This window comes from Mchenga conophoros, linkage group LG4 (assembly GCF_057382185.1).
Source record: "Mchenga conophoros isolate Kocher_MC1m ecotype Shallow Benthic linkage group LG4, M_conophoros_male_GT1.1, whole genome shotgun sequence".
Lineage (NCBI taxonomy): Eukaryota > Metazoa > Chordata > Actinopteri > Cichliformes > Cichlidae > Mchenga > Mchenga conophoros.
This window is the reverse complement of record NC_140529.1, coordinates 35,634,941-35,650,137: the sequence shown is the minus strand read 5'-3', so window position 1 is coordinate 35,650,137 and position 15,197 is coordinate 35,634,941. Positions and strand designations below refer to the sequence as shown.

The 15,197-nt window shown below is 39.8% G+C and overlaps 1 protein-coding gene across 1 annotated transcript; it reads left to right on the top strand.

The window, feature by feature from the left end:
• The first annotated feature begins 312 nt into the window (after positions 1-312).
• Positions 313-14,785, top strand: LOC146576677 (uncharacterized). The gene is made up of 6 exons (XM_085272524.1): positions 313-440; positions 7,804-7,927; positions 10,180-10,330; positions 11,171-11,291; positions 11,376-11,489; positions 14,507-14,785. The coding sequence occupies exons 1-6, from the start codon at positions 313-315 to the stop codon at positions 14,604-14,606; spliced, it is 738 nt and encodes a 245-aa protein (XP_085128650.1). The 3' UTR covers positions 14,607-14,785.
• Positions 14,786-15,197: the final 412 nt, after the last annotated feature.

Below are 15,197 nucleotides of genomic sequence, written 5' to 3'. Positions count from 1 at the left end.
AGGAGAAGAAGTTTCGTAAAAGTGTTACTGTTAATGTGAAACAGATGATATGATGTCAGATGTCATGAAAATGAATAAACATGCACACATATGTAAAGATAACTGTCTGCAGATCAGCACACAGTGTAAGAGCACACCTGTTCTCTGTGTCCTCTGACATCATCGCCCCTCCATCACCTTCACCTTGCACGGTTTGCAGCACGTGGACCTGCCGTCACTCCCCGCAGCTCTTTTCTAAATACGTCACCTCTCTGCCGGCACAAACCTCGGCTCTTTTGCTGAATCAGACACTTGGCCAGATCCGGATGAGACATGTGGAGGAGAGCTGCCATCCATCATCTGGATCTCAGTGATCCTGAGATCCAGATGATGGATGGCAGCTGTGGTGGATCTACAGGTCGCAGAATACGGCACAGCCAGGTGACTACAGCTAAGGGAGCGTAACGGTGTGAAGTTATTGTTATTGATATGTTTACAGCTTATGTTGTCACATTGAAATGACTCTGTGTAAATTTTATTTATTCATTTTTATACATATTTTTCTCCTTTCTATCATTACTTTTACTCTTTCGTACTTTATGAGGAGAGACTTTTTTTTATGCAAGAAAACTACATCAGCGATGGATAAACTCAAACCTCCGATGCAGAAAGTTTATTTTAAATGTATTAAAACATTATTTATTAAGGCATTAGGGCTGGCTGGCCAAACTGACTGAGGCTGTGCTTCGGAGAGTCTTTCAGAGGTAACAGCTGATCAGGGCAGAGAAGTGAGGATGTGAAGCTGAGTGGGTGGAGGTTAGAGGAGGCCTTATAATTTAAATCTTTGCATCTATTTTAAACTTCCCCATTAATCCATGATGTGCATCTTCCTCAGTGAGTTTCCAGTGAATGATCAGGAAGCTCAGATGAGAGTTTTGTGCGTCTTCGTCAAACATGACGCCCTGACAGAGATAGAATCACAGAAGAAAGTAGAACACAAACCTCTCCAACGAGACCTGCAGAGAGTGCTTTTACAAAGCGATGTGGACATTTAAAAAAAGCTGAGGAGCTGTGACTCATTTCTAACATTTCCACTGATGTTTCTCTGCTGCTGGTTCTGAATATTCATGATCAAACTTCTTATACAACAAAAACAGAGCTGCTTCTAGTCTGAGCGGCCGAGATATCACATCGTCTACAAGAAATAATTCAGCACCTCAAGTCCTCCGCTCTCAATCTACTTATACTATTACTGCGTTTAACGACGTTTTACTCTGTAATTTTACAAGTAAAGTTTTATGTTTGATCAGTTTTAAAATACAAACTTTAAAGTACAGTTTTCAGTAAATTACTGACATACTGACACCAGCAACCATAATTTTTTGTCAGATATTCTTGTAATTCTTTAAAGCGGTCTTGAGCAATAATTCTCCAAAGTTTTGGAGGGTGAGGATGGGCCACCAGCCAATCACAGGGCCAGTAAGTCCACGCCATCTGACTATTTTCAGAGGAATGTTTTGTTTTTTTTGTTTAAGCCACTTAACTGTATCTGTAGACACTTTGTTTCAGCCTGTCACAGAAACACATCCTTTGTTCCCAATTTCTTAGTTGAATCTATGAAAAATGCCAAATATAACACAGTTTGACAGACATAAAATAGTATTTCTGCTCCAACAGCCAAAAACTTGGCATATCGCAGCATTTGTCTGAGCAAACTGGACAAGTGAAGGACAAAAGAAGAAAAAGTATCAGGCCGAAAAAAAAACTATCTACAGTAGATGGAAAGTATCTGAAAGTCATGTCCACAAGAGACTGGGAAAACTCCTGCAAGGGGTCTGAGAGATGCACCCGACCCTTCAGCTGGTCCAGCTACTGTTCACTGAAGCTTCATCACAAATACTCTCAGTGAAAGGGCAGCTGTCAAAGAGCCCTTTTGAATGAGGGGTGAAGGCTGAGGTTAACTGAATTACAAGAGAACGTGATTACAAATCAACTAGGGGAAGTATTCCTGCAGACTGCTTACAGAAATAAAGTTCAGACGGTGTTTAAAGAATAAAGGCGGTCATATCAAATATTGACAAACTCTTCTTTGCTTTATATGCTGTATCTCCACGTATGCTTGCACCTGTTTCTCATTATAAAAACATCATTGGCAGCTCAAGACTTTTGCACAGCACCGTGTTTCATATTTGTATTTATGTCTTTTCCACCACTGCTAATAGGAGTGAAAATGCAGATTGACTGAAATATCACAAAACACTTGTTCACTAAACAGGAAATAAATGTTCAATAGTGTCTAAGAAAATCTGTATATTATATAAACTCCTCAAATATTATGGTTCGTAGATACTTTACTGAAAATCTCCTGATGTTTCTGCATTTATTTAATAACTTTACATTCGCATTAAAACAAATAATTTGTATTTAATGTGTCATTAAAAGTTCTGGTTTCATTGGTGAAATTTAAAAAGTAGAATAAAAGATGAAAACTAAACATTTTCGTTACAGAAATGAAAACTGTCACAGATTATTACCGACACCTAGTGGACAAAGAAGAGACAGCAGGACCTTCATCCACTGCTTTTACTTCTCACTTTAGCTAAACTGAACAAAACCAACCACAGCCTGCTGTCAATCCTCTGAGAGGGAACAAAAAGACTTTCTTTTGTACTGGAGCAGCCAGCCATGCCTGAAACTGGTCAGCATGGAAACCAGTAAACAAAGTGACAAACAGGAAGAAGCTCTGATCACTGACTAGCTGTGAGTCACATTCAGGGTAAGTCTGTTTCCTCTCTGATGCTGAACTGATAAAAATGATTGGGGGGGATATTTATCAGCGAGTGAGAAAAACAAGCAGTATTTATTTGTCTTTGTAGCGCTGGTTACAGATGAAAAGCCATTAAACAAAGAAGAAAAACGACCATAGGGCAGAATAAAGACACAAACATGCGGATTTAGAAAATGTTAGCCTAAAAACCACGTCCAACAGGTGATTTTACAAGTTTGCACCTTAAAGGAACAGTCCTACATGTTTAGTGCCTTAATATAACCGAAGGAAAGATGAACATAAATTTGTGTCATGGAGTTTAGACAGTAACAGTGACACAGGTCTGGTATTTCATTTCCAGTCTCTCTGGCAAAATTACTTAAAATGCAAATTAATCCACACAGGCGCAAAAGTTTGGACCCATCCCTTTCACAACACTGATGCGTAAGACAGACGTCACAGTTTTAGCTAAAATAAAATGATAATTAACCTTGAAATCCAGAAGAAAAAGCACAAATATGTACATTTGATTGCATGGGAAGCTTCAGAAACCTTTCGAAACTGTTACTGTAACTCTTTTTTACTGTGTCGGGTGATTCACACAGTTTAACCTTAACACATGAACTCTTTAGTGCCTTAGAAATATTGAAAATTAATTAACTTTATGGGTTATATAAAAGTATTTATTCAACTGTTAAAAAGTGATGTATTTATTGTAAAAATTAAACTTGTTTTTGTAGTGACTGTTCTTGTGGGTTTTAATAAATTACACAAATAATTATCATATAAATAAATGGTTATTTAACCTGTCAATGTCAGAAGTAACCTGGTTCCAGGTCTTACTGAGCTCAGCAGAGGGCGCTATAGGCTCACGTATACTTCATAGTCACTCAGCGCATCAGGTTTTTTATGGTGCCAAACACTACAGGCTGCACACAAACACTCCTGCGGTGTATTTCCAGCAGTGACCGTGAGTTTAAGCTAAAATAAAGTGAGTAAAATCAGTTTTCGAGAGAGGATTTTGAGGCTCGCAGGATCTCAGCAGGAGTCCAAACTGCAGATTTGATCTTTGTGTTCGACATAAGCGGGATTACTCTCTCCTCAGGTCGTACAGCGCTTACAGGTCACAGCTCTCTGACATGTTCATGTAAACAGTTTTATCATTAACTGGCAGCTTTTTTACTCAATACTCAAACTTTGTAGTTATTTATATTAAATTGAGTTTCATAAAAATGTTCTGTATCTGCTGGGAATTATTTTGATTTTATTTTAAATAAACCTTTGCAATGGTTGTTTTTTTCCCTCTATTTTTGAGAGCAGTTAAATAATTAAACTATAAAAGTACTTCAAATTCATCCTGCAAGAGCACTTACATGATTAGAGTTACTGCAGTAAAAAGTTACTCTTCCACTGTGACTGTGCCTTCCAAAGGGTCACAAGATAAACCAGAGAGGTCTCCAGGTGATTAATGTTAGTTGACATGCACACATTTATATTCAGTGTTCAGACATTTCATTTAGATTTTATTTTGAAAAAGTATTTACATAAATTTTATGTCTGGAACAAACTGTGATTTAACATTTTGAGGCCAAACAATATAAAGGATGAACGATACGCTTTGTTCTTTAACATGATGGGTTTTGGCCCAAACTGCATAAAGGGGACAAACGTCTTCGGTTCAGTCTAACAGGTCGACCCACTGTGGTTCTCATTTCCCACAGTGGTCTTTGGTGAAACTAAATTCATCAGGTATCAGTCCATAATGAAAAATCCTCTGAGTCCTGCACAGCAGACGGAGCTCTGCAACATCACAATTCGACTGTCATATAATTTTATATTGTTTATTCTTAGTATCGGATCTGTTTCATCCATCCATTTTCAATTGGCAATTCATTACAGGACCGATTTTATACTAGCATAACCAGAGCATTATCATTCCCAACGTGGCTTTGTGGCTTTCTATTCCAGCCCTAACCTTGATCATAATCTTAATGCATTTATAGATTCATGCAAACCCGCTCTCGTGCCTCCGAATGTGTAACATACCGATGATTTGTCACTGTCGTCGGTATGTTACGTGTTGGGATGAGGACCTGTTGACATAACGTACTGAAATATGTGGCTATATGTAAGTGGTTGTGCAGCAGAGCCGACACACAGCTTTGCACTGTCATCTACATATTGGAGCTGTTTACTGTCACTAGGGGGAAGTGTCACGAACTGTGGAACAACTATTCTATACACCGCTCGTGCTGTTGTTTGTCAGTTAGCCAACACCATCAGGGAAAAGAGGGCATACCATATAAAGATGTTCTGTTATGCCGAGAACATTAGAAATGTTTTCAGCTTTTACATTTTCAGTTTTCAACAGAAACAAATCCCACCTATGCACAGCTCCGTCACCGTGAAGTTACACAGTGGTGGGTTGTTGTTTTTTTTCTGTGGAGGACTGAACATGTCTGGTAAAGTTGCATAACCAAAATATGTTGTTCAGGTGCAAATTTACTTCAGGATTTTCTGTCTCACAGGTGGCTGTGAGTCAGATTCTCCCCGTTGACTTTAATACTGTAAACAGCTGCAGCCTTGCAGGGAATAACTTCATTGACCTACAGACCAATCATGACCTGATGTTAACTGATAGAACTGTTCTTATACAGATCCTAACGGTCAGGTGTTATTCACAGATTTCAGGTTTACACAGCACTGGGGTTGGGTCAGGAAGTAAAGCTAAAACTCTGCCAAATCAAACATCCAGAGCTCCCCGATGGTGGTGCTTTGGAGCATAAATCCTGGGCTGCACCTGGGGGCAGATAAAGCTCTTAAAGCTTAAAGCTATTAAAGTCAAAATGCAATGTTTGTTCAAAGAGTGAAGAATAAACATTAAGACAGAAGCTCGGTTTGTGTCTGATTAAACCTTCTGCGTTTCGATTTTTGATAGTTTCATGTCAGCTGCTTTGAGCGTTTTGCCCATAGCGTCATCACTGCTGCTACCCGGGGCTGCGTTAATACATAACTTTGTGCAGAAGTGAATGAATGTGTTCCTGAATTTGTCTTAATGACAGCCCTAACATACCAAGAGCGCGCCAGAGACGCTGGTTGAACCTGAAATGCACTTTGAAGCAATCCAAGGCATAAATATGAATGAGACCAGCAGGATTTTTATGGGACGGGAGATCAAAGACTCAACATGTGTCACATTTTCCTCAAAGGAAGCTGTGAAAAAACAGAAAATAAAATAAGCTCTTCATTCACAGTGTTTCATGTTGACCCTCGGAGGGATTTCAGTATATTAACATAACATAAAAAAGATGGTGCAGACTTATCAGGCAGAGTCGTATCATCAGCGTACGAACTGTATCACCACCTATTTTTTATCAGAGGAGAGGAGGAGCTCGTTAACTTGTTTCACAGGGGGATTCAGGGGCATCTATAAGTATGAAACAAGTTCACGTCCACTATGTTTAATCAAAATCTCAAGATAGGACTAAAGAGTCGGGAAACTACCGAGATCGTTTTGTTCTAAACCTCAGCAAACTGTGAGGGAAAACTAAACTTAAAAGTTAAAAAGTACACAAGAAAAGTTGAACCCCAGTTTCCTGGATAAAAATCATGTGGATTATGTCTCCTACAAACAAAACAAAACATTTGAAGAAAGATAACTTTATCTGTCCTTCACCACATCTTTTACAAAACCTTTAGAAGACGTTTAAATGTGGATCTTTTTTACAAAAGAAGTGGAAGCTCCAGGATGGTGGCAGTGGGTCGTGGATCAGGCTTGTTCTGGTGGATTGGATTAGGGCAGCACTAACAACAGCTGCTGCTGTTGGGGAGCGTCATTGGCACTGGGGGTGTGATTGGTCTAGAACACGGCAGAAGACTGGTTTCTAACATGATGTGGAGCGTTGTTCACTTCAGTACTGTTGTGGTCTTTTTGATGTATGTTACAACACTCACAACACTCTTTTCCTCCAAATAACGAGTACCAGGACTTGACTCCATGGAGTGAATATATCAACACTTTCAGTAAGTGTGTAATTTCAGCTTAATAACAAACTGGTCACACTGAGATCTTCCTGGCTGTCCAGGTCATACACCTTCATCTCCAGACAGGATTTTCTGTCTGTACCTGAAAGAGGGGCTTGATATCTGGATTCAGGAGGTCCCAGCCCTGTGACTGGCACTGACCGGTACTGGGAGTGAGGAAGCTGGAGACAGCAGACTGGTCACCGTAGCTTTGTTTCCTGCCTTCATTGTTTGAGATGAGCAGGAAGGATGAGCCATCACGAAACCATCTTGGCTATCCTTTTTATTCTGTCACTCTGCTGCTGTGATGTGTGATGTGGGGTTGAGCAGGATTAACCATTTATCAGGCTTTCTGCAGAGCATTAAGCTTTTTGGGGCGTGTTTCCAGTCACTGATGAGCTCATTTGGACTCTGTGTCATCATGTTTGGGTTTGTTTGTCACGGGGAAAGGCTGAAAGAATACCAGTGACGTAAGCTGTCGTCCCTGGAAAGAATGGAAATTTAAAAATATAAATTCAGAAACTGACCTGAATTCGGATCAGATAAAAACAAAAAACTGCTGAAACTGTTGGCAAAGAGAGACAGAATACAACAGTACAATAGCATAAAGAACTGAAGGTAAGTAGAAAAACAATGCACAACATCCTCATAGCTTCTGACAGGTTTTTATAAGAAGTCGTAGAAGTAAAGTTTTTTCTCTGAACGTCATAAATAACTAACAGGAACACCGGGATTTTCCGTCACTAATAATTCACCAGAAGTGGATTCTTTCATGCTCACACTTCAGGGATGATGAAAGAGTAACATCTGTGAATGTAAAGAATCAGGTTTTGCCAGCCTGTTTGTTGCCCTGCACGCCGTATTTGTTACTTTATGTTTTCATAATCATCCTCAGTTAGAAACAAACTGTTCTTCCAATTTTGTTTCTTATAGAATCCATAGCATTCTTAAAAGTTCTCAAGTCCACCTTAAATTACGTCGTAGACCTTTATTATACTGATACTTTGAACTGTCCAACATCTGCTCTTTCACAGTGGCATCGACAGGAAACACCGAGCTGAGCTCAGAGAGCAGCTTTCTTCATATAACCACAGCATGAAGAAGAAAAAGCAGCAGCGCGTCAGACGCACCAAAAATCAGCATAAAAAGTTAAAAAATGTAAGAAAACTTCCAACATCACAAAGTTTCACTCTCAAACAGAACATCCAAGATAAAGAAGAAACTGACAGACCTGGGCATCAGTTCCCTCATCTGCAAATGGTTACTGGACTTCCTGACCAACCGCCCCCAACATGTCCGGCTGGATAACCACTGCTCATCTACCATCACAATGAACACCGGTGTACCACAAGGCTGTGTGATGAGCCCTTTCCTCTACTCCCTCTTCACCCACGACTGCAGACCTGCTGATGGTTCCAACACCATCATTAAGTTTGCAGATGACACCACGGTGATTGGCCTCATCAGTGACAACGATGAGGCCGCCTACAGGGAGGAGGTGGATCGTCTGGCTGAGTGGTGCGACACAAACAACCTGCTGCTTAACACCGAGAAGACCAAGGAGCTCATCGTGGACTACAGGAGGAATGCTGACCCACATCCACCCATCCACATTAAGGGGACGGCTGTGGAGCGTGTGAGCAGCTTCAAGTTCCTGGGAGTCCACATCTCCGAGGATCTCACCTGGACGACCAACTGCTCCAAGCTGGTCAAGAAGGCTCACCAGCGCCTCTTCTTCTTGAGGACTCTGAGGAAGAACCACCTGTCCTCAGACATCCTGGTGAACTTCTATCGTTGCACCATCGAGAGCATCCTGACCAACTGTATAACAGTCTGGTACGGGAACTGCTCTGCCTCGGACCGGAAGGCGTTGCAGAGGGTCGTGAAAACTGCCCAGCGCATCGCCGGAGCACCACTTCCTGCCATAAAAGACATCTACAGGAAGCGGTGTCTGAAAAGGGCTGGGAAAATCATCAAAGACCCCAGTCACCCATCACATGGACTCTTCACCCTCCTGCCCTCTGGGAGGCGCCACAGGAGCCTCCGGACTAAGACCACCAGGTACCGGAACAGCTTCTTCCCCACAGCTGTCAGACTCCTGAACTCTGCCTCCTGACATCTGACCCACGTTAAACTCATGGACTGAACATACACACACACAATGGACAACTGTACCCTCAAACACAATAATAACATGGACTGAACCACCACTCACAACCACCAGCACTTTATATAGCCTCTGTAGAAACTATCTACACCCTCACTTATCTTAACTGCACTACTGTATAGCTCTGTGTAAATAATCATTCTGTACATTCAATAATCTTTAATCCTACAACTGTTTACAACTTGCATAGTTCCCATTTCTGTATAGCTGTATATCCCAGATTCTGTAAAGTTATTTATTTCATATTCTGTATAGTTTTTCATATTTATATCCTGTTCATAGCTTGTACTCACTACAGCCTGTACATACTTAGTTATAGAATATTCACAACATACTTCATACCGTGTACATTATAACATACCATAATAGACCCATTTCTGTAATATACTTACATATCTATACTATTGCTAATATATATTGTAATATATCTATATCACTAAAGCACTTCTGGATGGATGCAAACTGCATTTCGTTGCCCTGTACCTGTGCATGTGCAATGACAATAAAGTTGAATTCTATTCTATTCTATTCTAAACAGAAGGCTATGAAAAATGTGTCTGAAGATGCACGATTACTCTGAATGATACGTGAGTCGTGTGTTTCTGGGAAAAACATGAAGCTCTAGGAAGTACGGTGTTAACCGCCCCTGGTTTGTTGGGTGTAAACAGATTTGCTTGTGACTCTTAACACTTTGAGAAAGTGGCTGTTGGGGTGGATGGTGGGTCTGTAAAGCCTGCAAGTGTCACATTACAGCGAGTTTAAAATCGAGATGGTGGTCTGTTTGGTTAAATGTGGGGCAGTTTGATCGACTTCAGGAAATAAGGTGGTCTTGGCTGAATGTAAATGAAATTGCTTCTCACGTGAATTTTTTTTTTCTCGATTAAACCAAAGGACAGTCTTCTTCCTCAAACATAACCAAACACTACCAGGAGCAAACCATGTCTGGGAAACTGAGTCTTTAAGAGTCAGACTTACAAAAAAGCTCAGATTAAAAAACACTAAAGAGAAAAAAGCTGCAAACACGCTGAAATCTTCACATATTTATTGATAGGCCCAAATAAATGGGTGAAATTGTGGAAGTTCTACCTCTTTTAGCGCTGCAAATAAACATGTTGCACACATGCATTCTTCACACAGATTTTTCTCATTTAATTTTTTATTATTTATGTTTACATTGTGTCTCATCTCTAAAGTTTATGGTTGTACTGATTTTACTGTAACGTGGTATTTCTTGTGGTTAAAGATTTCCGTGAACGCAAACAAGCGGGAGTCTGAGAGCTTCCCGGACGAGTTGATCGGGTGGTTTTCTGATCATCAGCAGGAGTTCGATCAGCTGTTCATCTGCGGTGACGAAGACAGAAGTGAATCAGTCAGCCTGAAGGACTTTGAGCTGGGTAATCCATCACCCCTGACCTGAATAATCCGAGATTTTCTTTGCCAGGATGGGAGAAGGCTCTCTCGCTTCTTTGAGTGACACATAAAGATAATCGCAGAAGAGAAGGAGATATGTGAGTCAGTACTAAATGCCACAGTGTCATTGTGCTGAAGTATTTATGGAGGGTACTGTGAATCAGGCTCTTGGTAATGTCAGCGGAGCCTCATTTCCTCCTCACAGATAAGAGTAGCTGGCTCTGGGAAACAAAACCAGGACAATGTTCCTTTTGTCAGTCTGACTTCAGACACACTGAGTAAACTTCCAGAGAGATTACGGCGCAGACCTGCAGCATAACACCGCAGCTATGACTCTGACTGGGAAGACCTACAGCACAGAATCACTGCTGTAGGTCTTAATAATCAATAAATTACTTTTACAGCACATCCAATGTGATCATTTATAGCTTCATTTCCAGGTTTATAGATCATACACGATTCACAGAGAGACCTCAGGTTATCTCATCTTCTGAACAAAACTGTCTCTGCGTCTTTAACACGTCTCCATAAAAGCGTTTTTTTTATTGGCCAGCATCTGGAAGCTTTGTGAGGGGCACTCGTGAGCTGCAGGAGAAAAGAGGGAATCACATTTTAACCATTAAGACATTTTCATGTCCTAAAGATAATTACTCACATGTGGGCAAAATATGATCCTGGCCTTTGAAGCCCTAAAAGGAAAACTAAACAACCATCTAAATCTCGGTGCAGATGAGTAAAGGCTGTGCTGTTATTATTAAACTGGATTTCAGAGGAGGGCGTTCCACTTACACGTGCACGCTCTCTATGTTTTTACTGTGCTGCAGGTTTGATGAGTTTGGGTGTCCCCTGTCAGCAGTTTCAGCTCCACATGCTGACTCAGCAGCTGAAGACCTTCAATGACACGATTAGTTATGAAGATTTGATGAAACAAATACAGTCTCTGAGGTGAAACAAACTTATTTCTCTATCAGTATTTGATTATCTTTCCTTTTATAGGTTTATGAGTTTACTTGATTTTATTTCCCACAGTGACAGTGCAGAGCTCCACGCTCAGATACCAGGGCACTTCATAAAAAGACAAGAACCAGTGGAGACAGAAAATGTAAAACATCAGCAGAGACTGCAAAACACTGAAGCCCAGAGGTATTGAGCTCATTATGTGTTATATTTTATGAACAGAACATTCATTCTATAAAGATAAAAATAAAGGTGAACGCAGTTTTGCAAATAAAAGAATCAGTGCCGCGTTTTACAAATACACAAACATAGATGTGACAGATGTGGCTCTGGTATTTCATGAGTTTGTATGATTTGAAAAATATCACAGTTTTATTTTTGTAAAGTTTTCTCAAGTGTATTTTTTTTGGCAAAATTAGCTGATTTTAGCAATTGGAAAATTTTCAAATAAAAAATTAATTAATGTAACCTTGTTTTCCTGTTTGTGTAATTTCTTGAAGTTCAATATTTTTTAAAGAGTTAAATATTTTATTATTTTCATAAATTTTACTATTTATAAGTTATGTACAATTTTATTATTTGTTTTTATTTTTTTATTATCTGTTCATATTGCCTTATATTTACCAAAATAAATATAAATATTTAGTGGAATATGTGGAAAAAATTATATTTTGATTGTAAATCATCAATTAAAATTTAACTTGATTTTATTACCTAGAAAATGATTTAGAAAAAAAGATTTACAATTTTAAAATTTGCATACAGTGCAGACATGAAGCCACAAAATCCCTCTGACTTGTTTTTAGAGTAAGTGGGAGGAGCAGCAGCTGGTTTTAAAATATCATAAAGCCAGACAGACATCAGACATGTCCTGGAGAAAAGCAGTTTCGACAGTTTCTGTGGCTGCACTGGGACAAACTGGGCAGCTCCTGGGAAACACAATCAGGCTGTGTTGACATTCATTCCAAACCTCCATGAGTGAGGTTAACCAGGCTGAGTTATTCCTGACCCTCAGCTGTAAATCACACTGTGACTCCGCTCCTGTAACTCAGACGCCCAAAATGACAACATTGGGACACAAGCAGCCTCAACAGCTCTGAAAACAAAGGACTCGGGGCGACCTTTAGCTGGCCCGCTGACAGGTGCCGTTGCCTTTTTCTGACCTGGCTGCTGTGATTGTTTTCCTGTGCCACAGAAGGATGTTTTAGCAGTAAATCACACACATAACATAATGTGCACAGCCCGAGTTGAATTGAATTCACTTTTTTCCCCCTCTTTTGCTGTACTGGTTTGATAAAATTAGACTTAGAGTCAAAAACATTACATTTCACAAGCTGATGTTATTTAAACCCACTGATTGCTTGATTACATTAGCAAACAGCATGCCGTGTCTGGAAAGTCTCCAGGGGTTTAGGCCTGGAGTTTGTTTCTCGGACGTGTGGTTAAGATGCTGAAACAAACATGTTTTTGCAGTATTTTCATTATTTGCATTTAGCCTTGATGCGTTCTGTCTGATGTTAACAAAAGCTAGAGATGAATAATTTCTGTTTATCTGATTTAACACGGAAAACACATCGAATGGTTAAAATGACATATTTTAATGTTTCATGAAAAACATTGGCTCTTTTCGAAACACACCTTAAAAAACACTGGGATGGGGGCAGTATAAAGGCTGGAAAACTAAGTTATGCTAAAAAGAAAGAATGGGAGAAACATTTTGTACCTAATCAGGTTAACTGGCAACAGGTCACAAATGGCAAATGTAAGTGCTGTGCTCTAAATTATTCCCTAATTTACTATAATGATGACGACCATTCAGACATTAAACTAGTGATTCAGACCAGAAATTCATCAGGACGCTGTAAATCAAATGACAAGATTCTCACATTATTCTTAATACCACAGCAGTCCCCCCCTGCTGGTTAATTAGAAACAGTGTTGGGGAGTAACGGAATACATGTATTTAAAATACAAAATATGAGTAACTGTATTCCGTTACAGTTACCGTTTAAAAAGGTGGCATTCCGAATACAGTTACTTTGTTGAAATAAATGGATTACACGCCGGTCTTTTCCTGTTTTATACGTTAGACCAGGGGTGTCAAACTCAAATACACAGTGGGCCAAAATTCAAAACTTGAACAAAGTCGCGGGCTAACATTAATATTTATTGAAAAAAAAATCTTCCTCCAGATATAAGAATGAATCTTTTCTTATGGACTCAAATACATTTTGCTGGAAAACTGAATATGGAACAAGCAAAGCATAATACTAAACAATATATATATTAGCTGTATAATACCAGTAGGCCAGCTCTAATAGTAATTTGGTATGGCTTCGCGGGCCAAATGTAATTAGCCTGCGGGCCAAATTTGGCCCGCGGGCCAGAGTTTGACACCTATGCGTTAGGCTGTCCCCTCTTTTTTTGGTAATTCCACGCCGGTGGAAACCCAAACAAAACGCGCATTAAGAGGCTCTAATGCCTGTGTCTCAATCTCAAACTGCAGCCCGCAATGACGTGAAGAAATAGTTTTAAAAATTATTGTTCAAAAAATTATTTAATATGAAGGCAATAGGCAGAGTGTTACAGGCATAGCCCTAAAGAATGCAGCCTCATGGGCAGTGTAGTCCAGTTGTAAGTAAGCTATTAAAAGTTGACCCAGACAACAAAGTAAAGCTAGTTTTCAGCTATGAGCCCGCAGAACCCAACGTATTAGTCAGAGGTCCCTTTACTACGATTTGGAGCCGCGGACCTGTTTTATATAAGCGCAGAATAGTTTTCTCTACGAGATGCCTGCAAAAAGTGCAGCCTTACCTAATGTCCACCTACTGTTACTCATTTATATTAAGATTTAAAAATCTAGTTGGTGTTGGTACGCTGAGTATCCTTCAGTAATAGTAATAAATCACACAGCAATAGTACATTCATGTAGTTGTAAAAAGCATGATAATATATTAAGTAATCTGAATACTTTACTCTCATCTGGACTTTCAAATCCACTTAACCAACCTTTGAGCCATCTTCTGTATATATTCAATTCAATTCAGTTCAATTCAATAAAACTTTATTGATCCCGAAGGTTGACCCTGAAGGAAATTGTTTTTGTTTTTTCTTTTCAATTCAATAAAAAATATATAGTGTAGTCACATAGTTTTATAGAGTCTAAACTCAAAACTAAATTTTCATTTTCTTTAAACCGCCAGGTTCATCCGTCTGAGTGTCCGACTGATACCTTTCACCTCGGCCACAGCGCACCCTGGAAACTTTGAGGTTGTTTTATCGAGCAACAAGGTCTGTGAATGAGTCATCACTTTACCAAGGTCTGGAATAAGAAAACTTGTTAGGATGTTCAGGAACAACCAAGGAACCAGGACTCAAGACACTGCTGTAAAACCAGCTTTACATAGTGAAAGCAAGTTTTACATCACCACGGACTGAGAGTGTGCTCACCAAGAAAGAAGACCCTGCTCTAAAATCCAGAAAAACCCTTTAAGCTTGAAATTTGCAGCTGCAAATGCAATGACAGGCCTTTAAACCTAAGAACACTGTCCCAACTGTCAAGCATGGCGGTGGTAGCGTTACGCTCTGGGGCTGTTTCGCTGCCAGTTGTAATCATACAAGAGATATCAACAACAGCTAGACAGTTTAAACTTGGACACAGTTGGAATCCACGAAGACAACGATCCCAAACCAAAGCCCCGACCTCATCCCTATTGAAACTGTGTGGACTATGTTTAAAAATCAGGTCTGCAACAGCAAACCAACCAATTTATATCATCTCTGTCAGTTCTGCCACGTAGACACATATCCACCCAGAAGTGTGACAGGTTGTTAATGGCAACCAGAACGGGTATATATATTTGAACCTGCGTGGATTAGAGAAAATCCCAAATT

Excerpts from the sequence above, each read along its gene's own strand:
- LOC146576677 (XM_085272524.1), top strand. The coding sequence starts at position 313 with ATGTGGAGGAGAGCTGCCATCCATCATCTGGATCTCAGTGATCCTGAG. Across the intron at positions 441-7,803 it reads GTGACTACAGCTAAGGGAGC|TGGCATCGACAGGAAACACC; the intron begins GTAACGGTGTGA and ends GCTCTTTCACAG. Across the intron at positions 10,331-11,170 it reads CCTGAAGGACTTTGAGCTGG|GTTTGATGAGTTTGGGTGTC; the intron begins GTAATCCATCAC and ends ACTGTGCTGCAG.